Here is a 26,469-nt window from a genome sequence, read left to right as displayed (position 1 = left end):
TCACACTGAAACAGTGTAACTCAACCCTATTATATAACCTGACACTGACAGACATGGAGGAGGACACACAGTTCTGTGTCTGTCTTAATAAAGAATACAGATTTATAAAGAGTAAAAGTATCTTGAATGCATGTAGACAAACACAAAAGCCTGACACTGAACTGACTGAACTCTGCTAATAATTCTCCCTTATCCTTATCTTCCCATTATCATTGTGTCCTGCTGTAACTCCTGATGACACAGAGTGCTTGTACTTCTCACTCATGTTACAGACATTGGTACTTAAGTAGCTTTCTGAAATACAACCAGACAAAACACAAGACCCAGAGAACCCCTGGTGAAAAAAACAGGTGTACATGTCATCAAGTCATTTAGTTCTATACCACTATAGGTTGTTTTTTTAATCTCACACTTCAATAATAATTCCAGGACTGCTGCTGTTGCAAACACTGCTAAGATCAAAGTTGAGGGATCAGTTTGCGCCTCCACTAATAGCTGACAACACTGTCTTGAAGCAATTCTTTCTGGTCTGCCAAAAAACAAAGCCACAGTTCAAAATCTCTATAAATCCATCTCTACATGTGTTTTTTATACAACCAAGAGAGCTCATATTACACGTGTTTCTGTGTCCCTGCAGCAGTTGCCTGCCAGTTGTATTATTGATTTTAAGATCCTTTTATTGGTTTGTAAATCTTTAAACAGTTCTGTGCCTGCAGTCATCTGTTGTTCTTTTAAGATGTGATATGTTCCCCCTCAGATCCTTAAGGTCTTTTGTATGTGTCCTGGTTGGCTCATATTCCCAAACTGTCTTTTTTGACAAGAGCCTCTTTACTCCTTCCTTTTTTAAACCTGCATTTTTGTTGAAGCTGGGATACTTTGCTTCATATTTTATTAGAGGCGTACATTTTTTTCGATACAGCAATATATCGTGATACTTTGACCTCCAATATGATATCGATATTTCAACTCTTAATATCAATATTTTTGAAATAAAATATAAATACACATTTTAGCCGAGTTGGAACTAAAATACAACTTCAGTATTTCAAAAACAATAAAGTGGAAAAGTTGTTTTCAATCAAATAGTTCTGACTTCATTTGTCCTTTCAGTTTTTAGTAATATTGTGTGATTTACATATACACCATCCCTATTTTTTCCCTAGTTTACTATGTAGAATATCGCAATATATCACAATATTGTTATATCGTGATATATCGTGATACTATCGTATTGTGACCCAAGTATCCTGATGCGTATCGTATCATGAGGTTCTTGGCAATACTCACCCCTATATTTTATTTCTATTTCACTGCATGAACCTTACATAACAGTAATGAGGCACTGATGTTGGCTACATATTCAATAAAGCACCTGCATGAACATTTGTTTTGATGTGTTTTCATACCAAGTATATGTTATGCACTTCGACCAGCATCTTTGAATAAATTGTGCAACATTTTGATGCCTCTGTATTGAAAAAATGATCATGGTATTTAGAAGCAGGTGAGTTAAAATTCAGAGTGACATAAAGCTTAGGGAAAAAAGCAACAAGTGGAACAGTAGGATAAAAGTAGAAATTAGGATAAAAAAGGCTGTGAGACAAAGCCTCACTCACCGGAGCGCCTTTGAAAATGACAGGAGGTGACTGCCACGACACACTGATGCCATTCCCAGTCCCAATTCCAGGCCTGGTCCCATTAACACTGCCTAACTCAGCCAAATCAGGACCCACTGGGATACTCACTGGAGCAGTGGCCTGGAGCATGGACAAGCGCCCAGCCAAAGCCAGGAGAAGGAAGACACGTCAGAAAGGAGGAGTAAGAAAAGAGCAGATAAGACGAGAGCAGAAAACAGAAAGAAACAAAAATCATGTTTTGAGCAGGGAAGGCAACTCCGGGCTGCTGCATGAGAAATACACTTTCTATCAATGATGATCAAAGAGAGAAGTGTAGCCATAAAACCCTGTGTTTGATATCAAGAGAACATGAGGGAACTTTTTGAAAGTAATTGAATAAACTGGCAGGCACTCGTAGACTTTAATACTGAAGAGTTTCAAAGAGAGCATACAGAATGACGTGAAGAAAATAAAGTTAGCAGTGTTGAATACGAGAGTACGAGCACAGTGGGATATAGAGAAAATAAATCAAAGCAGTTATGCAGTTCCATTCTGTATGCATGCTTTAGGTCTATTATATCAAGCAATTTATGTTGTCTTGGCAACTGAGTTTAATACTACTACGAAGAACTCTGACTGAATTCAAAATTGAATACTTGTAAGATTTATCCTGTGAGACAACCAAATGTGTTCTTACCTACTGTGTTGAGAAGAAGAAGAAGAAGAACAAGAAGAAGAGGAGAAAGAGAGAGGAGGTATGGAGCTGCTTCAAAGCTTTTTACACTTTAAGTTGAAGTTAAAGTTGCAAGCAGGAATTTCAGCATAATTAAATCTTGTGACTAAAACTTGTTTGCCTGAAAAATATTCAGACTTCATTTTTGTGTGACCTTAAGCTCAAACTTTCTAGAAAGTTAGGTTGTCTTTCCCTCCCTCATAGAAACTCCCACACTAACGTAGGAGTAAAGTAATTCAGCCTGACCTTAGAGCTTTTTTTTCCCACACTGATCTCAAAGCTGCCTCTGCAGATTCAATATGATCGAACAATGTGAAACTTTGTGGCTCAAAAACACACCAACTAATGTTTGAGTTGTTCACACTTTGTTTAGTTCTGCAGAGTTACACATTATTAGAGTTACTATGATGTATGCTTTGTGTACGTATGTCTCTCCAGATGTGTATGTGTGTTACCTGGTAGGCATGGTCAGTGCGGATGTGGCAGAGCGTGGAGGGAGCTGACTGGCTGAGCAGCGTGGGGGCGTGGCTCTGTGAACCATTCATGTTGATGTGTTCAGAGTGAGGGAGCTCGGTGAGTGGTGGAGGGAAGACAGGCGGAGGACCGGCTGTGGTGGGGGAGGTGGGCGTGAGGCTGGACAGGCCCTCCGTCAGGCTGTCCATGTTGACCTCGATCTCTGAGTAGTAGAAGTCTTCTTCTCCATCGCTGTAGTCCGAATCACTATTTCGCCTGCAGATGGAGAAAAAATACAACTTAAAATGTGTCCGTTTCACCCTTAAAGCTTGGGTTGGTAGTCCGATTTAGATACACGTTTTGTTATACTGGTTAAAATGATGGCAATAATAAATAATGTGTTCTTAAAAAAGAGCAAAAAAAGCCGCTATCTACAGCCGGAGTAAACCTGGGAAACACCAACCAATCCCTGCCATCAGGAGCCAAATTATGAAACTAATCAAATCCTGTCCTGCCGTTCTGCCCGCCTCCTGCGCGTACATTTCATGTTTGTTTGTGTTTTTAACTTTCACTATGATAATGTTTTGGTGTTTTCTTACCGCTGAGTGAGACATGAGTTGACGTAGTGCAAAACACAAACGATTAGGTTATTTAACTTCCTGTTTTAAGTCAGTTTCAGTTTAGTAGTGTTCATAAAATGGCACTGGATCTCTCCACATGTCTTTCAAACTGATTAAAAAACACATATATTCATAGGACCCTTCTAGATAGAGTTCAATAGAATATTAAAAAGCATATTAATACTGACCTGCCCCTACAATTTACTGCACTGCTTTTAGGAGATGTAGATTTTTCAGACGAGGCCTGTTGATAAATACCTGTTCGCCATTTTGAGCTATGCTTGTAAAAAAAAGCCATGACAAGGCGCTGGTTGCTTGCTGAACCTCCCAAAATACAGGAGTGGGTTGAAAAAGTGAATTATATTTATGTTATTGAAAGGATTACTTTCTGTTTACGACTTCAGAAGGATGTATTTATTAAACTCTGGACCAAGTGGACTAAGTATTTAAAACCCCTACAAGACAGATTTTGTGGATGATACCATTTAAGGACCCGGTGATGCTGTCTTGTCTTAGCTAATTACATGTTTATTTGTTTTTCTGTGTGTGACTTTCTGTCACTTATCTGTCCCTGAAATGTTTCTGGCTCACTCTAGTGTTTACACATCGTCTCCCCCAGGTTGTATTTAGTTCTAATAATCTTTAAAAACAGAGGACTGCAGAGGAAATAAACATTATTCTTTCTTTTATATGTCAATGCTCTGTACAACAAACTGCTGTCCAATAACAAAAATAAAGAATTAAAAAAACAAAAAATAAAACATATATTCTTTGTTGAAGCCTTCTCTTCTTGAACTTTTTATCTATGCTGATGAGGGACATTTACTAATGCTGTGTCGCACTTTGTTGGCCACACTCTCTAATGCAAAGTACTACAAATCATATCCTCTGGGCATCTCTTCTTTATGGAACAAATACTGATGTATTTCATACCTATAATCAGGGTTGACAAAAATGCTTTGAACCTAATATCAACAATAACATAATCCCTCCTCTGTCATCTCCAACCAGTGGTTTCAGGCTCAGGTAAGTCATGACAAAAATGCACAAACACATTCTGCACATATTTTCCACACGACACCCATATTCTTGATTTTTTTTAAATAGTGAACTATAACCACACAAGCTAGAGAGAACACAAATTCTGTCTTGGCATCCTAGGGCTCAAAAAGAATCTGTATTTGCCTGTTGTGCTCTGCTTTTGCAAAAGTATAAAAGATAAGAACAGTGGTGTATCAATAAGTTAAAGGGCATGAGAGAACACAGCGGTGGTTACTCTTCTCAGCAGCAGGGGGCAGTAAAAGCCAGTGTGCTGCAGAGGTCCTCCAACAAACAGGCTGTTGATGAAATGTCAATACCTGTGAGCACAGCTGAGAGGATGCCTCTTTAATCAAACTCTGTATGAGGTGTGACGACCCCACAGGAAGGCCTTGACTTGAGAGTCTGTATTTCCTGTGTCTGCTTTTCCTTTGCCCGTGTCTTGCAGCGATCTCATACAGGAGCAGCGAAATGACCCAACACTGCAGGATCTGTACAGCCAGGTTCTTTCTGAAAATGAGGTGGAGAGTGTCTCTCATGGCTATTTACTCAGAGATGGTTATGTTGATGAGAAAGTGGGTTCCTCAGGGGAACTGCTTTGAGGGGGAGGAGATGTTTCTAGTTGTTCTGCCCTCCGATTTAAGGTTGGCGTCGCTCGTAAACCCAGACCGCAGGCTTACGTTTTGGTGTCTCTTCCTGCAGCCTTTGCTTTTGAAAAGCTGATGCCATGTCTAGGGCTGTGTCTGTTTAAAGCAACCTTGCGTCTTTGCTACCTGCAATTCTTCGTTCTGTCTGTCTTGGCTACCCTCTCTTAAAAGTGCTTCCCAGGCTCCACGGTTACTGAGGGGTTGGTCCGGTTGGTCAGTTCTGGAGTCAGCCTGCAGGCTGTATTGCATATATTGGAGCTTAACAATGTGTTCTCTGTATAAATTTAGATTTTGGGTATTTGGTGTGTTGACTTTTTTTGGGATCCTGGTCAGGACTCCCATTTCAAGGGTGGGGGTATGACGACCTCTCCAGCTTTGCCTGCATGTCCTGTTTGTTTCAGTCTCCATGTGTTTCCTCAGGCTTGCAGGTATCTGGAGATGGCATGAGCTCTCACTCTCTAAGGAAAATAAAATAACCTGAAGTAGTGAAATAAAAAGAGTAAAAGAGTGTGTGTGTTTGTTAATGTATGTGTGTTTCATGTATTAAGTGTACTGTGTATATGCGTGTGTGCATGATGTGTGGTATGAGCTCAGGCAGCAGTGGTCGGGCAGAGGTTTCTGGGTTATGGAGGGTTCAGTGGGTGGAGTTATTTTTGGAGTTGAGTGATGATTCCTTTACTTTCTCTTTATTTATTTACCTCTTTATTTCTCTACTTCCTTATTTCTTTATGTATTTATTTTGGTGCCTTGGTCCACAGTATCCTGTAACCTCTTGAGTCCACTGCCTCCCTCTGCAGATCAACAATGGACAGAAAAGGGTTAAAACACCCTGAACTGTCCCACCAGGCTCAAGAACAACCATACCGTATTCTCACACTCTCTCAGCTGGGCCTGCTACTTCTTCCACATCCTGTCTTCTTTGGTTTGGAGCATGCATCACCAACATCACGCAACACTTTCACTCATCCACACATATCACACGACTGATTACTCACGTACTGATATATCACGAGTTGCTTGATTAGTTTAAATCTTTAGGTTGAATCAAAAAGACTTTTGAAAGCTTTATCTGAGTGTGGCCTCACTTGTTGTTGTAAGCCTTGAGCAAGGTGGTAAAGGAGGTTAAAGGTGGCACCATCGCTCTTTGCTTTGATAAAGGTGATCATAAACTTTTAAAGTTACAGCCTCTTTCAAACCTGTCAGACAAAAACATGTGCTAAACGTGAAGTTGTAACTACGTTGTGGGTGTCAGGAGCAATATTTGTATTACCTCAAGTATGTCCTGCATGGGGTATCGATTACTGTAATTCCCTCCTCTTTGGTCTCCCTCTCAAATCCATCCATAAACTCCAACTGATCCAGAACTCTGCTGTTTGTATTATCAACAGAACCCCGTCCTTCAGCAGCTTCACTGGTTACCGATCAAAACTCGCATCAATTTCAAGATCCTGCTCCTCACCTTTAAGGTCCTCCATAACTTCGCTTCTCCATAACCTTGACCTGAACTTCTCCACATCAACACACCCAGCCGCACTCTCAGGTCTTCTTCTTCCATTCACCTCACTACACCACCTGCTCACTTAACCACCATGGTGTCCAGAGCCTTCAGCCGGTCTGCCCCCCACCTCTGGAACTCCCTTTCACGAGACATCCGTAACATCGACTCTCTTTCCATTTTTAAATCACATCTCAAAACACATCTTTTAAAACTGTCATATTCACTCTGATTACACTTCTTCACTGCACTGTATCTGTTCCTGTTCATTTTATTTGTATTTGTTAATTACACTGTTATCATGCCTTGTTGATTTTATCTGTCTAATTTTTATATTGTTCTTTTTTTTGGACTCTGCCCTGTACGGTGACCTTGAGTGCTGAGAAAGGCGCCTTTAAATAAAATGCATTATCGGCCGACATTGACCTAAAAATGACATATAACAACAACAACAACTACACGCTAGACTCGTGGGTTGCAAACCGTGGCTAACAAGCTTGCTCACCCGGTGCATGAGATGTCCACGGTTTGGAACTATTTCCAAGTGTCACCTACGAATCGTAAATTTGCAATTTGCAATTTGCAATGACTTCAAAGCGTTGGTTATTTGAGGAGGAAACAAGGCGTCTTCCTTTCATACATCAAATTTGATCTCCCATCTCAAGAAGAATCTTTCTTGTTTTTATTTGCACTATTTTAAGAGAGCAGGGCAGAGGAGCCAAGTTTATAATTTAATGATTGTATTATTTTCCAAGTTATGGCCATTTCCTCATTCATTGAACTTGGAATAAAAGAGGACTAGGTTTGTTTACTACTCTGGACTGAAGATATGCATCTTCCTTGTTTTGATATTGTCTGTAGTGTTGTTTGAGGCAAAATGTTTCTCTCTAAAATATGTTAAAAAATAAATAAATATGGCAGTGCATATTGACATTGATACTGACGAGTTGGACATTATCGGAATATCGGATATTGGCAGAAAAACCAATATCGAGCATCCCTAATTATTATCATTATTATTATTATTATTATTATTATTATTATTATTATTATTATTATTATAATAATAATAATAATAATAATAATAATAATAATAAATGATGTGAGTATACACCAGAAAGGTATTTTAAACAGCTCCATCTATCTGATGTTTTCATATTACTATTGACTCTTCATAAAAGTTTTAATAATAAAATGTATGCGTTGCATTAAAGAAGATTATTCTTTATTAGACAATATACTTATAAGCACAGAAGAAGAAGAAATGTAGAAGTGGTAAATTACGAGCTCTGTCAGTAAGATATAAAAGCAGACCGCTGGACAGCATCCAGGCTGTAAAATCCAGATGTGTGTCACGTTTCTTATGTTGTCATAATATTTGAGGCTGCAGATAAAGATTACTTAAGTGCCTCCTACACAGTGAAAGACTTCTTAAAGTGTAAAAACAAAGCCTGCAGTTCAGTGAAAACAAATACATGTCATCAGTATCAACATCTACATTTACACATTTGATCCTGTATGAAAGAGCGTCAATATGTAAACAAACTTTTAAACTCTGACAGTGTCACAAAGAAGGTCATCAGTGTGACTCAGATCATCATACTGCCTTGTGGCATTTTGTGTGGGTGTGTGTAGCGGTTCAGCTAAGAAAAGTCTGGAAGCATAATAAACAAGTAGGCAAGAAGTCAAACTCTACGGAGAAAGGAATCTCTGAGGACTGAGGAGGAGAACTTTCTGACTTCATACTTTAAAAAAAGAAACCAACACATTAGAGAGAGATAAGATAATCAAGCTAATAATTGCTGCATAAACCCAGGGACGCTTTTCTCTCATGGCCAGCAACAACTCACCCCAGGTGGACGGTGCGGATGTGTCGCTGGATCCCTGAGGAGGTGCTGAGGACCTTTTCACAGTTCTTCCACAAGCACTTGAACATCACCTTCATGGAGTTCTGAAACACACATTCACCACAGCATCAGCGTGAGTCAGACAACAGCTGATTAGATCAACCTGAAAACGTCACAGTAAGAGGTACACAGTGACTCACAGAAAAGGTGTCACAAGATGTTGTTGATTGCAAGGTAACAGATGAAATGAGGTGATCTTTGATGTGTGTGTTTAGTCCTGTGGTTCCTTTATTTTAAAAAATATAAAGAAAGCCTCAACAAGAAAGAAAATAACAGCTGTCAACCACAATAATCTAAACACTATCTGCAGAACACTGGGATGTGTCATGGGAAATAAAGCTTTATGCAGCATTTATTTTCATGTTCCCCCTGTTGAATCTCATTGGCAGGCTAACTAGAAAGGCCTTCATGGGGGACTGAGTGCCACTCTACAAGGGGCCAAACACTACACCTCATTAGAGAGCTATTAAGCACCAAGCCTATGAAAATAGAAACCAGATATGTGACATGTTCAGACACACACGAGGTAAAAGAGAAACAGGGAGACTGAGCTACACAGGTTTGAAAGCGCACAATGTTCTGTCTAGCTGACAGGATTTTCATTTTGACTGAAAGATTGATTGCGTGTATTGCTTTGATGTCTTCCTGCTGTCTGTGCATGCTGTGAGCGATGGCAAAAAAATCTAACAGGAAACAGGTTGATGTAAGGGCTCAGCCTAGGGGGTGTCCCTAATGCTTAACACAACATTCAAACCTTCTGACATAAAATACAACAAAAAAAAGACACACTTGTTAACCACACTGACCTCCGTTTAACCTCTGATCTCAAAAATAGCATTTAAAAAGGCGCATTATATCTGATCCTTCTCAACAGTAAGCCCTGGATAACTCTCCTTGATTTTTTCAGTAAGCCAAGAAGAGATGGATTGATAGGTGGAGTGGGTGTTTCGATTTAGCCTTTTTTTTTTCTCATTGCGTATCAGGGGCTGGCAGCTGTCCCGTGAGCAGGCAGAAACCTGCATCACCACCAATGAAAGAGACAGTGGGTGCGTACTCTCATTACCTTTGAGCAGTGTCTGGAGAAAGGAGGGCAAGGAAAGAGACAGAGAGAGAAAGAGAGAGAGAGAGAGAGAGAGAGAGAGAGAGAGAGAGAGAGAGAGAAGAAGAGAGAGGAGCCAAGCCAAAGAAGTGAGAGCAAGAACAGGTTTTTATCAATGGTTATGTTAACTCTACCTTCCATTACTATTCCTTTTTGACTGTCATTCACTTCCAAAAGCAACAAGCTGTTGTTACACTGCTCAACGTCTGCTGGATTTGTCTTTGTTCTCCACCATGCTGTTGAAACCCATCCTCCTAATAAAAGTGACACAGCAAAGCTGGTCAATAATCCCACAAACAATCACAAATCACTTAATTCCCTAAGCGTTTTTCTTGCATCTTAACATAGTTACAATAAGACTGCTGATTGCCATGTGTAATAATCCTCTTAACCCACTGCCTGCGGAAAATCAAACAGCCCACAATCCAAGGGGCAGCTGCTCATGGAGGGTTTAGACCTCTGAGGTTGGCTTCTGCAACACAAAGCTACCTCACGTTTTAGCCCTCTTCTGCACAACTTGTGTGCATGTGTGTGTACTCCCGCCCTCCGCCAGTTTCCTTAATTTCCTGTCTGCTTATCTATGGTATGGCATTGGTCTTTATGGTTTTGTATATTTGGCAGCTCAATAGTCTACACTGCAGCCTCACTCAAGAGAGATTGAATTGCAAACTCCCACATGTTATACAGTATATGAGCTCTCTTCTGTCCCTGTATGGCTGCAAGAAAAATTGAGATACATTGCTCCTGCTGTTTCTGTTTTGTGGCAGTACCCCTCTCCTCCTCTGCAACCCGGAGTGTGACTGTCCTAATTTTTATGCATCCTTTGAACCTTTTGATACCTCCTACTGTTCATCCCTCTTCATCCAGTCTAATTGAACCTCCCCACCTCTCCCCCTGAATAGACTGAAAGGAGAGAGAAATCTTTTTTACAAGGAAAACACTTAACATCCTGGACTGTTTCTATACGAGAGGGGGGAGAAGTGAAAGAGAGCGTAATCCATCATCCACACAAGCAGAAAGAGACAGGCCTTATGTTAGAGCGTCTCAACTGCATGGTGCTTACATTTTCTGAATGTGTGGGTTGCTTTTGTTTTGGGTTTTCTTTGTAGTGTCATGGCTTTTATTTCTGGTTTAACTTTGTGTATTTTTTTTATTAAAGTTCTGTGATTTATCTGTTGCCTTTTTTGGGGTTCTGTTGTGTTTAGAGTTTTGACTTGTTGATACCTGTGTTTTCCTGTTGTATATAGTTGGTTTTCAGTGTTTTATTTTGTAGAATATTCTTGCGTTAAGTTTTGTGTTACTGCCTGTGTTTTCCCGCCTTTGTGATTATCTTCCCCTGTGTCTTGTTGTCCTCACCTATGTGTCTTTACCAAGCAGCAACCTCCGGAAACCACATACACATCAATTCATAAAAGCCGATCTTTACAGCAGAAATAAACATGTTTACAGCCTGGTACAAAAGACGAGTGTAGTCTGAATAGCATTTCTCGATCAGCTCACATGGTGTGGGGGGGGGGGCGGGGGTGGGGGGGTTTCTAACGTGTCAATTTCGAAGATATTGAGATTACGAGTCTTCCAATGAGAGGCACAGCTGCCTGCGGGAAAACTGCAGCTGTTGGCTAGGAGGCTCAAACTCCGCCTCTTTATGTCACAATCGCTCAACAGCAGCAATATGGCTGCCGCCGCCGATTGGCCTCAAAACAGCTCTTCAGAAACAGATGACATCTCGGATACTACGTCCATATTTTATACAGTCTATGGTCCTTACTCGTTTCCTCACTTCTGTGCCTGTTCCATGTACTTCTGTGCTTCTGTTGTGCCATGTGGTTTCCTGTCTTCCAGTGTTCCTGTGTTTCTTTAGTTCCCTGGATTTTGTTTTGAAGTAAGTTTGATTTATATCTGTTTTTTAGTTTATTAAAGTCCCTTATTTTTTTATCTGCACCTGGGTCATCCCCCTCCTTTCTACACTGATGACAGAATTATTCTGTTTTCAGAGGTCTCTCCATTCAGCTACAACAAAAGCACCCCAAAATTGTTTATCTACAAGAATGTTCATGAAGTATTGCCCAGTGTGTGCAAGTTAAAAGTGGAAAGGGCAGCATCTGTGGCTGCTGTGAAAAGTACAAAGACACAGCTGTGTTCAAAAAACTAAAGAAGCCAATTGATTTATTGCAAGAATCAATGCTCCGTCTTGAAGTTTTACTTGTTTTTTATGCAAGTATTTATGTTAGAGTAAACATCTGTTCAGAGAGAGGGACTTTGAATGTCATCACTATCCCTCCCAACCAGATTTCCTCTTAGCCCCCCAACACAGATCGGCGTGTGCAGTCGATAGTGTCGGACTCATAACCAATTGGAGGACGTTGTAGAGACCGCCCCTTAACCGATCAGGACAGAGGGTTGGAGATTAGCTATGATTGGTTGGTCATAACGGGAACGAGGGGAATAATAACATTGCTTGATACAAAGGCATTGGAAAACACAGATATTTCACAATAGTCTCAAATTACTCCACTTACCGATGAGTACTGATGGGCATCATGACCGTTTTACACCATTCCTACAGCAGCTTTAATAGCGACTAGAAGTGATTTTTGTTTGTCGATATTTTCAATAAATTCTTAGTTTGTTTAATTTTATACGGCATCAATTTAATTTTTTAGTAACCTGTTTTACAAAGCACGAGTCAGAAATAACATGTCCTGCAGAAGAGGCAAAGATATTTTTTTGCTAAAAGTTGCCACAACAATCACAAACTCCTTTTTACCTTTCGTTTCCGTGGTATGGGGTCCTCAAACATGAAGTGCGTGCACTCTGTGACGTCCTCACTGACATCATCGCCCTGGGACGAGAGCAGGAAGTTCTTGTTGGTGTCGTTGGAGAGAGGGGGGGACGGTGTGGAGGGCACTGACTGGTCGCTGGCATCCCAGCTCCAGTTGCCACTAGTTGAACTGCTGTAGCTGGTCGACAGCACCTCCTTCCAGGCCCTACTGGTTTGCTCTGTGACAGCTGAATCAAGAACAGATTCATGAGAGGGTTAAAAAGGGAACGTTTTAGAAGCTGGGGAGTAGCTTTCACAAATCTAGGGTTTGAGCAATCTAAATTTTAGTGCTAAATTTCCTACTTTATCTTTAATATCTGATTCACAGAAAGACATGTTAGCCTGCCAAAAGAACACAAGCAATGCAAGCTAAATGCTAACATGAGTGATGTTGTGCACTACTGCAGTAGGCCGGAGATAAAATCAATACTGCCAACATTATGTTGGAATGGTATGCTTAACAATCCTGACCCAAATCCTCACTCTGTTAGGAAAATTAAATTTTAAAATCTCTGAAAAGCTCTTAACCATCACAGCCTGCTTGATAATTCACTGTTTCTAATATCTTTAATATCGTATATGTAGTAGATACTTTACCATCATAACATTTTCATTTAGCTATACTGAAGGCTGACCATTAAGCCCAACACAGCTTTAATTTCCTGGACACGGTTCTATATTATTTCTTTAAGTCTTGGCCCACAAACCCTTTCTATACACTTTGGCCTTTTGACCAATGCAATACAGCTCAACCTATAAGACCTGATAATCGCACCAGCTTGATCGGACCTTCAATGTGGCAAGACAAGGTGAAATATATAAAAACCTAAAACCCCAAGATGGAGCAAAGCCTTCTATCATGTATGCTGGGGATTAGATTATTCCAACCAATAAGTGTCTCCTATAGAAATGTCAGAGGATGAATCCCAGTTTATATGAAATGTAGCATAAATCAATTTGTCAGGATTACTATGCTTTTACAGAATTACTTCAGCCCTGTGGTGGACCAGGTTTCACCCCGGAATGGAGAAACAAATCACAGCATGGTCAGCCTTGTTTCATCTCCCCAAAGATGCAAACAAAAAAAACCCATAAATAATAGTGTCCGTACTTGCACTATTATTTATGGGTTTTTTTTTGTTTGTGTGTGTGTGTTTTCTGTTGGTGTTCTCTTTTTTTTTTTTTTTTTAAATAAGTAAGGGTTGTTAGACCACGGAATCTTTTGGAAGCAGGGGCAGCCTTCCTTTCGTATGTAGATGTCGCTATTGTTAGCATCTGAGGACTATCTGTGGATCATTTAGATCTGCAACACCATGCCTCTGGTATTTTTCATTGTGTCTTGTGTCTATTGTGTGTGAGTGTGTATATGTTAAGAAAACAAAAAAAAACACAAATAAAATATTTTTAAAAAAAATACACACTAGCTTTTCCAGTAGTTAGGGGGGTGTAATAACAGGTTTAAATATATCAGAGTTTTATCGTACATTTGTTAGATTTATATAGAGAAAAATAATATCACGATAATTATCGTTATCGTTTTATCGCGCAGCCCTACTTTCTACCATGCCCTCATGTTACAGCAGCGTCACACAGGGTTGTGGACTCCTTATCTTAGGTAGCCTTGGTTTGAAGCTGAGCTTTAAAAAAAAAAGCAAGTAGGACTTTGACCGTCTGGCAGTGTTGGTATGGTGATGGCAACCAGAGTAGTGAAAACAGCCAACGGAGTGGTGGTGATTGGGTCAAGGCCGCACAGCTGGCAGTAAGGGCAGGGCTTTGGTAAATATGTTTACAAAGATAAGGGGAAAATGCTAATAATACTTTTAGACTCTGATCAATTATACGTATGAATGTTGATGTTTGTTTTAAGAGAGGCCTTGATGTGTTTGTCACAATGGATGAGTCTGTATTAGAGTAGAGTAGTTTCTGCTGCAGGTGTGTTAGAGGGACACAGTCTGTAGGCAGTGGTACCTGTGGGTGCAGAGGAAGGGTTGAGCACCAGAGGGGATGTGGACAGTGAGGTCAGGACGGTGGCAGCCATCACTTCTTTATCAGCGTGACCTGAGGGCTTCCTGCAACACACACAAATATAGATTTACCACACAGGAAACAACAAGTGATGAATAAAACCTGTGTTTTTGTCAGCACTTCACTTGGAACCTTTGATATGATTGTTTAAGACAATTTTGAAATAGCTTACACAATGATCAACATATGGGAAGTTAGGGTTATGCAATAACATCTAACAGAAGAAGTGCCGCAACGCAGAAACAAACATCATTATATGTAGAATAAACTTGCTGTTGGTGTGAGTCTGTAAGTGTTTGCGTGTGTGTGATGGAGTCTATTGAGTGAAAGGTTTTTGTGTTGTGTTTTTGCACAGCTTGGGCAACCAGCTTCAGAGAGGAAAAGAGATGCATGCTGCCTCTTCCTTCTACGCAACAACAAAACACATGCACAGAGAGCCCAAAGAGTCCGCCTTAGCATCCGGTATTCTAATAAAAATGTGACAGAGCAGCAAAAAGACAAATTGTGTCACCCTGCAGAGACAAACAAACTACAAGGAAAACACTTAACATCCTGGACTGTTTCTAAACGAGCGGGGCCGAGAAGTGAAAGAGAGCGTAATCCATCATCCACACAAGCAGAAAGAGACGGGCCTTATGTTGTTAGAGCGTCTCAACTGCATGGTGCTTACATTTTCTGAATGATTCCGTTTTCAGAGGTCTCTCTGTTCAGCTACAACAAAAGCACCCCAGAATTGTTTATCTACAAGAATGTTCATGAAGTATTGCCTAGTGTGCGCCTGTTTTTAAGTTAAAAGTGGAAAAGGCAGCATCTGTGGCTGCTGTGAAAAGTACACAGACCCAGCTGTGTTGAAATAACTAAAGGAGCCAATCGTCTTATTGCAAGAATCAATGCTCCGTCATGAAGTTTTACTTATTTATTATGCAGGTATTTATGTTAACACACTATCACAAACTCACCTCAACTTTATTTATATAGCACCTTTCATACATAAAAACATGCAGCCCAAAGTGCTTCACAGAATAACAGAGAGACAGAAAACAACAGCAATGGTAAAATTATAAAAGGCATGATTATAAATAAAATGCTTAAAAATAAAATGAAATCAATACAGTAAAATTAACAAAATAGATAATAGTAGAAAGAAGAGTTCAAAATAAGGTAGCGTTGGCACGAACTTGGCCTCCTGGTTAGGTTGCGTGCCCATGTAGCGGGCGGCCGGGCTTCGAATCCAGCCTGTGGCCCCGCTCCCGCATGTCATTCCCCCACTCTCTCCCAGTTTCCCACACTATCCACTGTTCTCTCCCTCTATCAATAAAGGTGTAAAAGCCCCAAAAATATAACTTAAAAAAAAAATAGAATAAAGAAATAAGGTAGCGTTAACAAGATCAGATGAATACAAGAAATAAATAGATACACAAATAATAAAATAACATAAATAAATGTTAAAGCAATGATTAAAATAATAATGATTAAAATAATAATGATTAAAATAATAATGATTAAAATAATAATGATTAAAATAATAATGCAGTCCAGGGCTAAAAATAAATTACTCCAAATTAAAAACTTCATTAAAAAGGTAAGTCTTAAGTTACTTTTAAAAACACCCAGAGAGCTTGCCGTTCTGATGTCCAGAGGCACAGAGTTCCATAGCTATGAGGCGGAAGAATAGAAAGTTCTCTCTCTCTCTCTGTGAGACACACAAGGAACATTTAAAAGGGAAACATTTGAGGACCTCAGTGATCGAGCTGGAACATAAAATGACAGGAGAATTGTGATGCATGGAGGAGCAAGGCTGTTAAGAGCTTTAAAAACAAGTAAAAGTATCAATTCTAAAAGAAACAGGGAGCCAGTGCAGAGTTTTAAGAAGAGGGGTTATGTGATCACTTCTCTTTTTTCGTGTTAAAACTCTGGCAGCTTTTGAAAAAGCTGCAGTTTCTTGAGAGACTTTTTGGGCAAACCAGTAAAAAGGGAGTTGCAGTAGTCAATGCGGCTTGTAATAAAAGCATGAATTAAAATTTCGGTATCTTCCTGCGATAAAGAACGTCGCACTCTTGCAATGTTTCTAGATGATAAAATGACAATTTTTTTACCCTTCGTTTCTGAGGTATTGGGTTATGCAATAACATATCTAACAGAAGAAGTGCTGCAGCGCAGAAACAAACATCATTATATGTAGAATAAACTGGCTGTTGGTGTGAGTCTGTAAGTGTCTGTGTGTGTGAGATCATGGAGCTGTAATGCAGCCCATTGAGTGAAAGGGTTTTTGTGTTGCGTTTTTGCACAGCTTGTGGGCAACCACCTTCAGAGAGGGAAAGAGATGCTTGCCATCCCTTCCTTCTATGCACACCCCATGCTGAGCAGTCCACCCTCAGCTCAAACCTTATTCATGCTACCCACTGGAGCTAGCAGTGTTCACACACACACACACACACACACACACACACACACACACACACACACACACACACAGAAAAACACATGCACAGAGAGCCCCAAAGAGACTGCCTCAGCATCCGGTATTCTAATAAAAATGTGACAGAGCAGCAAAAAAAACAAATTGTGTCACCCTGCAGAGACACACAAACTTCTGTACTTCACGCTGACTTATCGTCGTAATCTTTTTCCTTTTGGACTCTTCAACTCTGTTCTTGGTGTCCTTAAAAGAAAAATGTGGGGAAAATTATCTAAGGCAAGGCCAAGAATCAACCCACACACTTGCAAACAATGGATTTAAGCTCTCATGTAAAAGCAGATACAGCCAACGACTTGAATATTGCACCACAATGTGCAGCTTTGTTTTCAACACACAGATGAAAAACGCTGTTAAATGTTGATACAAGAACACATTAACACGGACGGACTAACTCATAACAGAAAGAGAGAGAGACAGAGGCACAGATCCACATGGTCTGCCGCTTTAAGATGTCCTCATCCCGCCCCCAGACTTCTCCACTACACAACCAGAGTAAACTGGTTTGAGGCGTTCTGTCAGCCAAGCCCTGAGCTCTGGCAGAGATCCACTCTCAAGAGTCTCAGTAGGCTCGCTAAAACTCAACGCAAAAACTTTTTCTCTGCAGTTGAAAAAGTAAATCAGTGAGAGTATGTTTAACTACTCACAAACAAAAAACACTTTGAGGCCTTGAGCATTTTATGGACACATAAAAAGGTTACGAAACTCTCAGCTCCCACACTGATGAGAATGTGTTGGACAGGGAGCAAACAGATCCAAGAGGAATGTACTTGACATGAAGGAATCTCTGAATCCTATGCAGAGATTTCTCTCCAAAATGTGGCTTTACTTTTTAAGTTGGATGTGCATTTGTGTGCGTCTGTGTATGAATGTTTTCGCCCTCTGAATGCGATGCAGGAAATTGGCAAACCAGTTATGTGCAATTATAAAATACCTCATAGGGGTTTCGCTGTATGCAAAAAATAACAATCACTGCGGTTTAAACAGAAGACATAGCCAGAGGAGAGGCGGATAATGTACATGTGCACACACATACACACACACATGTACACATGCATACACACATGCACAGTCTGGACAAGATAAAGAGATAACAAGATTAGCCGTGGCCTGTTTCAGTCATTAGCCTTGTTTTGAGTGCTAAACAGGGCCAACCAGGGACACACTTTTGATTTATAGGCCTCTTTTGCTCCCTTAATAACATTTCTGCACTGTTTTTGCCGATGTGGGTGACTTGTTTTCAGTGTGACTCTGTGGAGTTCAAGAAATGCTGCTTTTAGCCCAACAAAATGAGAGTTTGGAGAATGGTAAAATCCCAGCGGACTTGCCTAAAGTGGTATACTTATGGCATACCACTGACAGTCACGCATGTCCGCTTTGTGTGTGCACATATAGTCTGTGGCTCTGTATGCCTTAGAGAAACAGATTAGCAAACATAAACATCAACTGACAGCGAGCCTATTAGTTGATTCCAGAGCTAATTCAAACGCTGATATCTTTTTTTTTTTTCTCTGTCTTGCACACACACACACTAAGGAATACCACACACACACCAGACCCCATTATTATTACCCCCACCCTCTACCCCGCTCTGATTTCCTGACATTGAGATTTTCCTTCCTCTGCTTCCCGGCAGAGCCATGACAGCCCACCGCGGTTTCATTACATCTGGTGAAAGTATTTGTGTGCCTCTGTGTGTGCATGTGTTAACTAATAAACAACACAATCATGTGTTCGAAACGCTCTTTGTGTGTCACAGCTGCAGATGAACTCCTGTGCATGCTGCCAGAGGCGACGTTAATCTACTGTTTAGTCAGACAGTCTTGGATATCGATGTCTGCATGCAGTTGGAAGCATATGGCTGACACATACTGCCATCATAAAATAAACTGGTAGAGATAACGGCCTTGCCATTGCATTTCATCGCTCACTCTGTTCAACATATCAATGTCTGCAGAAACTCTAAATCAGGGGTTCCCAAAGTGTGGGTCGGGAGCTAGAAGCAACCTCTGGTCTAAAACCATGAAGCCCATGTGGAAGTGTTATAAACTGTAATTCATCGAGAATCCGCTTGAGGCTGGCTGCAGAAAGACCGGAAACCACATAGACACCAATTCAAGAAAGACAATCTTTGCAGCATTACATGTTTACAGCCTGGTTCAAAAAACAGCTAGGCTCTACGTAGCTAATTTCTCTATCAGTACACACTGTACGGGGGGTGAATTTATTTCTAATGCGACGGATCAGAAGATATTAAGATTACAAGTTTTTGCCCAAATAAGGACATGAATGACTTGACTCACAGACGGGAACCCATAGCTGTTGGCTAGGAGGCTAAAACTCTGCCCCCTTATGTCACACTATGCCTGGTTGAGTTCAGCATTTCCAATATGGCTTCCACCGTCAATTGGCTTCAAAACAGCGCTCAGGAACAGATGGGTGACGTCACCGATACTGCGTCCATTATTTATACAGTCTATGGTCACAAGACACAAATCGGGGGGTCGTGAGATGTCTTCCAGAATGTTTTTTTTTAAGTTTTCTAAAAATATATATAATTATTATCTATTATTATACCTTGTTTTCTTATGTTTATCTTCCTTTTTGTTTGTACTTTTAATTATGATTATTCCTTTATTATAATTATTATAATTATTATGTTTGTATTTTTTTATTTTTTCTTGTCTTTGTTGGTTTTGTTAGATATAATTTGTTAACTTGTGGTGAATTAAATCACTTCAAGGGGCAGTGGGGGTCACGAGCACCTATATTTTGGGGGTCACGGGCCGAAAAGTTTGGGAACCCCTGCTCTAAATGATATGGCTCTGTACTCGCTCTATGACTTTCTCGCCTGTCTGTGAAATAACTACAGAGCCGTTAATCTTGGTGGGAGAGGAGGACAGGCTAAAGAGGGACTGCACTGATGCAACAGTAAATCTGTCTGCATCTTCTTATGAGAGGCTTCATTTTGGAGCGAGTTAAATAGGGGAAATCTTTATTTAGAGCCGAGAGAGAGTTGATTGGAGAGCAGAGATTGCTGTCAACAAATGTGGGCTGTGTGTGTGGTATATCTTTGTTTGTGTGTGTGTGTGTTTGGGGGAGGGTGCTTTGGGGTTTTCAAACTCCCCAAATCTGGATGTTTACACAAACCTCTCAGTCCAACCACCGTGCATTTATGGCGTGGCTGTAAATTTAATGATGACATGATAAACATGAAAGTTCTCCCCTCTGTAGGCGCATGTGCAGGCACATACACACTATGTGGTAACAAAGGTATTTAATGTTGTGTAGTGACACTATTCATAGTATGAGCTGTCAGTTTTACAAGCCCAGACACTGACAAACATGTGTTTTATGAGATAGGTGCAGCACCTCAATGGGGGAAGTCTTTGCGTTGGGGTATTGTCCCACCCTGAAGGGATTCTTTTTCCCAAAACAACCTGCTAACCATACATTAACCGGCTACTAACTTAAAATACAAACACGTTGTAAAAAAAAACATTGATTAAAAGATGATTTTATTGATTTAAAATGATTTATGTACAGTTTTTTTGCCTTTATTGACAGGACAGCTGAAGAAAGACAGGAAATGTGGGGAGTGGAGAGTGGGGGAAGACATGCAGTGAATGGTCGACCAGCCGGGAGTCGAACTGGCGACCTCTGCGACGAGGACTATGGCCTCTATACGTGGGGCGCTTAGATCGCTAGGCCACCAACGCCCCTATGTACACAGTTTTTAAAAATAGTCCCAGTGATTTCCTTGTCAGTTAGCGCTCCATGGAGATGGAGTCTTATCTGCCTGTTGCGGTGGATTTAACATGAAACTGTCCTCTTTCAGCTCTCCTTCTTCTCTGAGCTCTGCCGTTCACACACCTTTAAAAATAAACGAGGCAAATGTCACAACTTTGAACCCTGCTGCTATCATCACCAGCGCTCATGGTTTAAGTTTCTTTGTAGAGATCACTAATGTAAAGTTTCTCTCACCTGCTCCGCAGCCGTTGATCATATTGCTGGACAGGATCTAATATGTAAACGTCCGTATCCTGTCGATTTAGCATGATAACCGAAGCTAACCTTTTAGCCACATTGCTTACCAATATGATGCTAAAGGAAGCTAACGGTTTCCACTCACAATACGGTCTGTGGTGTCAACAAGCAGAAGCTAAATGTACTCTTTTCCGCGGATTGATTTGACATGATGTGTGATCAGTTTGTCTCTGGTGTTGCTCATTTTAGTGAATGTTTATAACTTCTTACACAACCGGAGGATCAGTAAGAAAGACGGGTAATAGGGGCGCTGGTGGCCAAGCGGTCTAAGCGCCCCACATACAGAGGCTACAGTCCTCGGTGCAGGGGTCGCCGGTTTGATTCCTGGCCGGTCGACCATTTCCTGCATGTCTTCCCCCGCTCTCTACTCCCCACATTTCCTGTCTCTCTTTAGCTGTCCTTTCAAATAAAGGCAAAAAGGCCAAAAATATAACTTAAAAAAAAAAAAGAAAGCCAAGTAATAAACCCCTTTAACAGTGCCTGTGAGTGTGTGAGTGTGTATGTAGTACATGCATGTACAAATGTTTCTGGAAGGAGTAAAAACACAACCGTACACTCACTCTCTCACACCCCCTCACATATGCACAAACACATTCAGTACACACTCTTCCCTACTTTCCTCCCTCTACTTGTATTGGTGCTGGCTAAGCCAAGAAACCAACCCCTCTGGCAGCAGTGCAACACATAGGCCAGCTAAAGTCAACAAGCCAGGCCCAGGCACATACAGTGAGAGTGAGACAGAGCGAGGGAGGGAGAGAGTACCACTTTGAGACCAGGCAGAAAGTAGCAACAACAAGCTCAAAGTGCAAAAAGAGTCAGCTATCATGTGTCCTTATATGTTGTTATAAGATTTATACTCATTCCTTCATAAGGGGACATTAGACTAACATTTTGATGGTCTAACTTTCTTTTCCACGTCAAAACACAGTTGACTTCCACACCCGGTCATGTTAGGGAGACGTGGACTTTGATTCTGCAATTGGTGATATATTGTTGTTGTGTTGATGTTTGGCATCCGCTATCCCAATACACCCCTACAGTGGGCTCTCTCCTGTTGTTGGGGAGTTGACCAGGCCTTCCCTCTATATTTATCACAGTGCTTGTACTCCAGTTACCATCCCAGCAGGAATTACCGCAATCTGCTTAGGTTTGTAGCGCATATTGCACTTACTAAAAGCTCATTTAAAGGACCAGTGTGTAGGGTTTAGAGGGAGATGTATTGCTGTAATTACTGAAGGTTTCATTTTCATCACCTTAGAATGAGTACTTCGTCCCATTGTATGTGTGATGCTTCTCCCTGACTTCACCATGTGTCGTAGCCATATTGCTGCTCGAGCCTGACTGATATATTATCAGGCTGATATGAGCCTGTCACAGAGATATCAGTGTCGTGAAACATAACAATAATACAAACATTCAGCAGTGACAAAGGTTTGTTACGGAGTTAACCAGGATTTGGTGACTCTCTTAAAAGTATTGAATTAAAAATGGTTGGACTCCAGTTACATAAGTGGTCCAATGGACAACCCAAACACTGGCTCCTGACAAGGCTTTTTAAACGTTTTTGCAACCACCATAGGTTTTCCTCCTACCCAACTGAAAGGGATGGGGGGTTATCAGTTGGTTGCAATCTACAGGCTCACTTCTAGAGGCCATGTGATTCTACACAGTACTTTCCTGCTGACCAGTCCTTTTCTTCTTACTTGTTCATTTTTGCTCTATTTTATGTTTATATGCCTATTTGTGGCTGTAGTTTGTATGTGTATGTTTTCCTGTTGGCGTCTCTTGGCCAGGTCATGTTTGTAAATGAGAACTGTTTCTCAAACATTTTTTACCTTGTAAAATAAAGGTCAAATAAATACGATTAAAATTAATACTTTGGCAGATGAGCATATTTAATACATTTCGGATACCACTCACAAGAATACAAAAGGGAGTGCTGTGATGTTGCAACCATAGACTATAGAAAATGGACGTCATCTTGATCAGCTCAAAGTGAGGCTGCCACAAAAACTGCTCCCCCTAGGTGGCTGGCTGCAGTATAGGTCAAAAACTCTGTCTCCCCCATTCATTTGAATGGGGCTGCGGTCAAACTTAAAAAAATAAATACACGTCGTACGAATGTTTCTCACATCCGTATGCTGTGGTGATATGTAGTTATTATTTGACTGTTTTGTTTTCAAGGCCTCTTTTTTCTGAAAAGTTTCTTTTTCATTAGTTATTAGAGGTTAAAAAACTGGGTTTTACATCCGGTTTTACTTTGATTGACAGCTGCCAGAGAGAGAAACTCCGAAGGACCTCCGGACAGTACACTGCAGGGCGGAACTTGTTACCAAGGAAACACACAAATTCCCTACTGCGCAGACTTTGGCTGCAGAAAATTTACAAGATGGCAGCACTATGGAATGGAATATTTTGGCTTCAAAACCGTACAATGGGAAAAGGTGGAGCTACGCTGTTCATTATATATAGTCTATAGTTGCAACATGTTGCTCTTCTGCTGATATTTACATGGACGATGAATGAAGAAAGCCTATCGCTATTACTGGATATATTATAACTGACTGCATGTATTATAATCGACTACCTCGAGAATGATGAGTCGAGCAGCTGTTTGTTCCAATAGCTGTGTTGTTTACATTCTAACTGCAAAGTAACCACTCATCTATGCGATCCCAGCTTACTTGTTTTCATCTTCATCGGTGTAAGATAGTTGTGTTGACATAAGTCCAAACCATCCAAGCCAAGGGGGGAAAACGCACCACCCCCCCCTGTTTTGGAACATCTCAAAACGATCCAGGTATGAAAGCACTTTAAATACTCCTCACCCCTGCATGTGTATCCCACCTGTTTGGCACAGCCAAGACTCAGCTGAGCAGAACACGGCTCTTTCTGTCTGTACAGAAACAAACTATGAACATTTTGCAGTAATCCCACAAGTCTACACGGATACAAGGAGAGGATTGTTTCATTCTCAAAAAAAAAAAAAAAAACCCAACGGTGCTCTTAGCCCCGCACAACACACTAGCAGTCTATCTTGTTTACCAGGAAAAAAAATACAGGGTGCTCGGAAGAAACCAGTTTTTGAAAGGTCAAGAGGAAGAAAGGGTGGAAGGGGCTGGGCGGTAGCAGTAGATTTCATTGTTTTTGAGTTGGCTGACCACAGAGCTTATCAATTTTTAATCAGGATGACTTAGAGTAGAGTTCAGCGTGATGGGTCTAGTTTTCACTGGTGTTATATACAACCAGCAATACTCTGTGATCTCTCTTTCAGGCCAATGGTGGCTGCTGTAAATAGCACCTATTTACTTCATGTGATCTCCCCAAAACAGGCATTAGGGTGTATCTATGTGTCCCTGTATGTACTGTATGCATATGCTGGCTACTCTATATCCAGCAGCTGTGTGAGCCTCAGATTAGCCTAGTGACTGGTGTGTGACCTTGGTAGTTAAAGAGCCAAAAAAGCTGTCACACAAACACAGGGACACTAATTTAATTTCCAAACACTGCTCTGTTTGATAGGAAACACATTAAGTACACACCAGCCTTGTTCTTTTATTGCTTCTTTGTCACTGACTTTCATTTATTCATCTCTAAAAACATATGTATGAACCACTCATCCTCACACACACTCAGATGGGGTGAATGCGAGGGAGGCTGACTAAGAAACTGATGATGGGAACCACAAACCCACAAGAGCATTGTTAACCACAGTGTCACATGTTCTGATATGCATCTCTCCTTTCACCCTTCAAGCTTGTTTAATAAGGCTCAAGGGATCCCGATTGGCTCTGAAGGGATTTTGGACTATGCACTGTTTATGTAGATAAGCCTATGTGGCGGTGTGCTATTCTAAAGCAAGTTGAAATCCTAGATGAAGATGTAGATGACGGTTTTCAAAATGTGACTTTATCAGTGTTCATATATAAAGCAGAAAAACAGTGCAGGGGATGGTATGATGCAGTCAAACTGGTATATCCTGTGTAATGAGACAACATGGTGACAACTGAGGCGATTTGGACTGACCAGGCGAGTGTTGTTGATTGTGTTCCCAGCTGCCCCCGACCATATACATTCTATAAATAGAACACCCACTCTCTCTCTCTCTCTCTCTATCCTGCAATCCCTCCGTCCCCCATCATTCTGCCTCGACTCCACTGGATTACGTAATGTCAGCCGCCTCACTCTCTCTCTTTCTGTCTCACTCCCTTGCTCGCTCTGTGGAGATACAGTCATGATTGGCAGGAAACGGTTTATCCCCCCAAACACACAAGACGAGCCCATGCCTCCATGTTTACAGCTGTCACCCCCAGCCCTCTGCTTCTGTCCTGATTATTTTCTTCATGTTTTGTACTTCTGTTGTAAAGCTGCATGTAAATACACACAAAAAACAAATGTATCTGTATGAATATGTGGCTAGCCATCTTCTCAGTTCAGCCATGATAGGGTCGTCTGTACACATGTTGCCCCTTATGTAAGTCCCCAGACTCTGAACCCCCTGGAGAGGGAGAGGCTGTTAGACGGGAGCCGTGTCTCTTTAATGTGGGCTGTGAATGTAATGGCTATTCAGTGCCGGGACAAAAAGCCCTCTCTTTCTGTCTCTTGATCCTCGAATGCAATCTGTAGCCTTAGGCCAAAGCACAAATAACGGCTAGCTCTGTCCTGGCAAAATAATAGAGGATAGACACGGAGCGAAAGGCGTGATTCCCTCTGATGTGTCTGACTTCTCATGTGGGCACTATGTGTAATGACGAGCACGATCATACACATTGCTCTAGGTTGTTTTATATGTAGCAACATGCATGGACATTCCTCCCCTCGTGATCAGAGCTATGCTAACAACACATAATCCTCAAAATGTTGACACAGCACAAGCAATAAACCGGCTGACGACAGAGGAGATCCTGACGCACACCATGGCTTGCATGTCATGCGAGCTTCTTTTGGAATCAGCATGATTGAGATATAGTGGCTCATTACTTCCGGAGGATGACATCAAAACACAGGTTGAACGTAGTAGACAGGTGCACACACACAGACAGACCTCTACTTTCTCTTACCCCAAAACACACCCACTGGTTGTTGATGGGTGGAATCTGTTAAAGAGGGCCTAAGTGCTTCTTTCCACTAATTTAATTTTGTCCTTGATACATTTGTTCCCTTGTAGCACTATTAAACACAGCAATGTGGAAAAATATTGAGTAGCTAATCTGTAGACAGAGTATATACCACATAGTGTGTAAATTAGGGATGTACATTTCAAGTATTTTCCATGATCAATCTTTGGAAATGTTAACAATCAATTATCGATTATTCATTTTCCATGTCGGAACTATGCCAAATGCGTTTTTTCCCCTGAATCAAATTTTCCTTCACGACACAATGTATAACTGACAGTATTGAATATTGATGGATCATATTGAGGCATTCAAAATGTTAAACACGCTGAATATCAACATGTAGAGCAGGTTCATAATCACTGCGGACACACA

General features: G+C 41.0%; 1 protein-coding gene across 2 annotated transcripts in view; it reads right to left on the bottom strand.

Moving 5' to 3' along the window:
* The window catches only part of si:rp71-79p20.2 (zinc finger protein 704), a 55,370-nt gene that overhangs the window by 7,952 nt on the left and 20,949 nt on the right, over window positions 1–26,469 (bottom strand). Inside the window, exons 3-7 of one of the 2 annotated variants that reach the window (XM_034696333.1) lie at window positions 14,398–14,498; window positions 12,376–12,617; window positions 8,453–8,553; window positions 2,805–3,078; window positions 1,617–1,757 (exon numbers count right to left, since the gene is read on the bottom strand). In XM_034696333.1, coding sequence (XP_034552224.1) covers window positions 1,617–1,757; window positions 2,805–3,078; window positions 8,453–8,553; window positions 12,376–12,617; window positions 14,398–14,498 — 859 coding nt within the window. The remainder of the gene's footprint in view (window positions 1–1,616; window positions 1,758–2,804; window positions 3,079–8,452; window positions 8,554–12,375; window positions 12,618–14,397; window positions 14,499–26,469) is intronic. The other variant, XM_034696334.1, reaches the window with a different exon arrangement.

This window comes from Notolabrus celidotus, chromosome 11 (genome assembly GCF_009762535.1).
Source record: "Notolabrus celidotus isolate fNotCel1 chromosome 11, fNotCel1.pri, whole genome shotgun sequence".
NCBI classification, from domain to species: Eukaryota; Metazoa; Chordata; class Actinopteri; order Labriformes; family Labridae; genus Notolabrus; species Notolabrus celidotus.
Note: the sequence above shows the minus strand (reverse complement) of the source record. Positions and strands in the feature narration are given on the sequence as shown.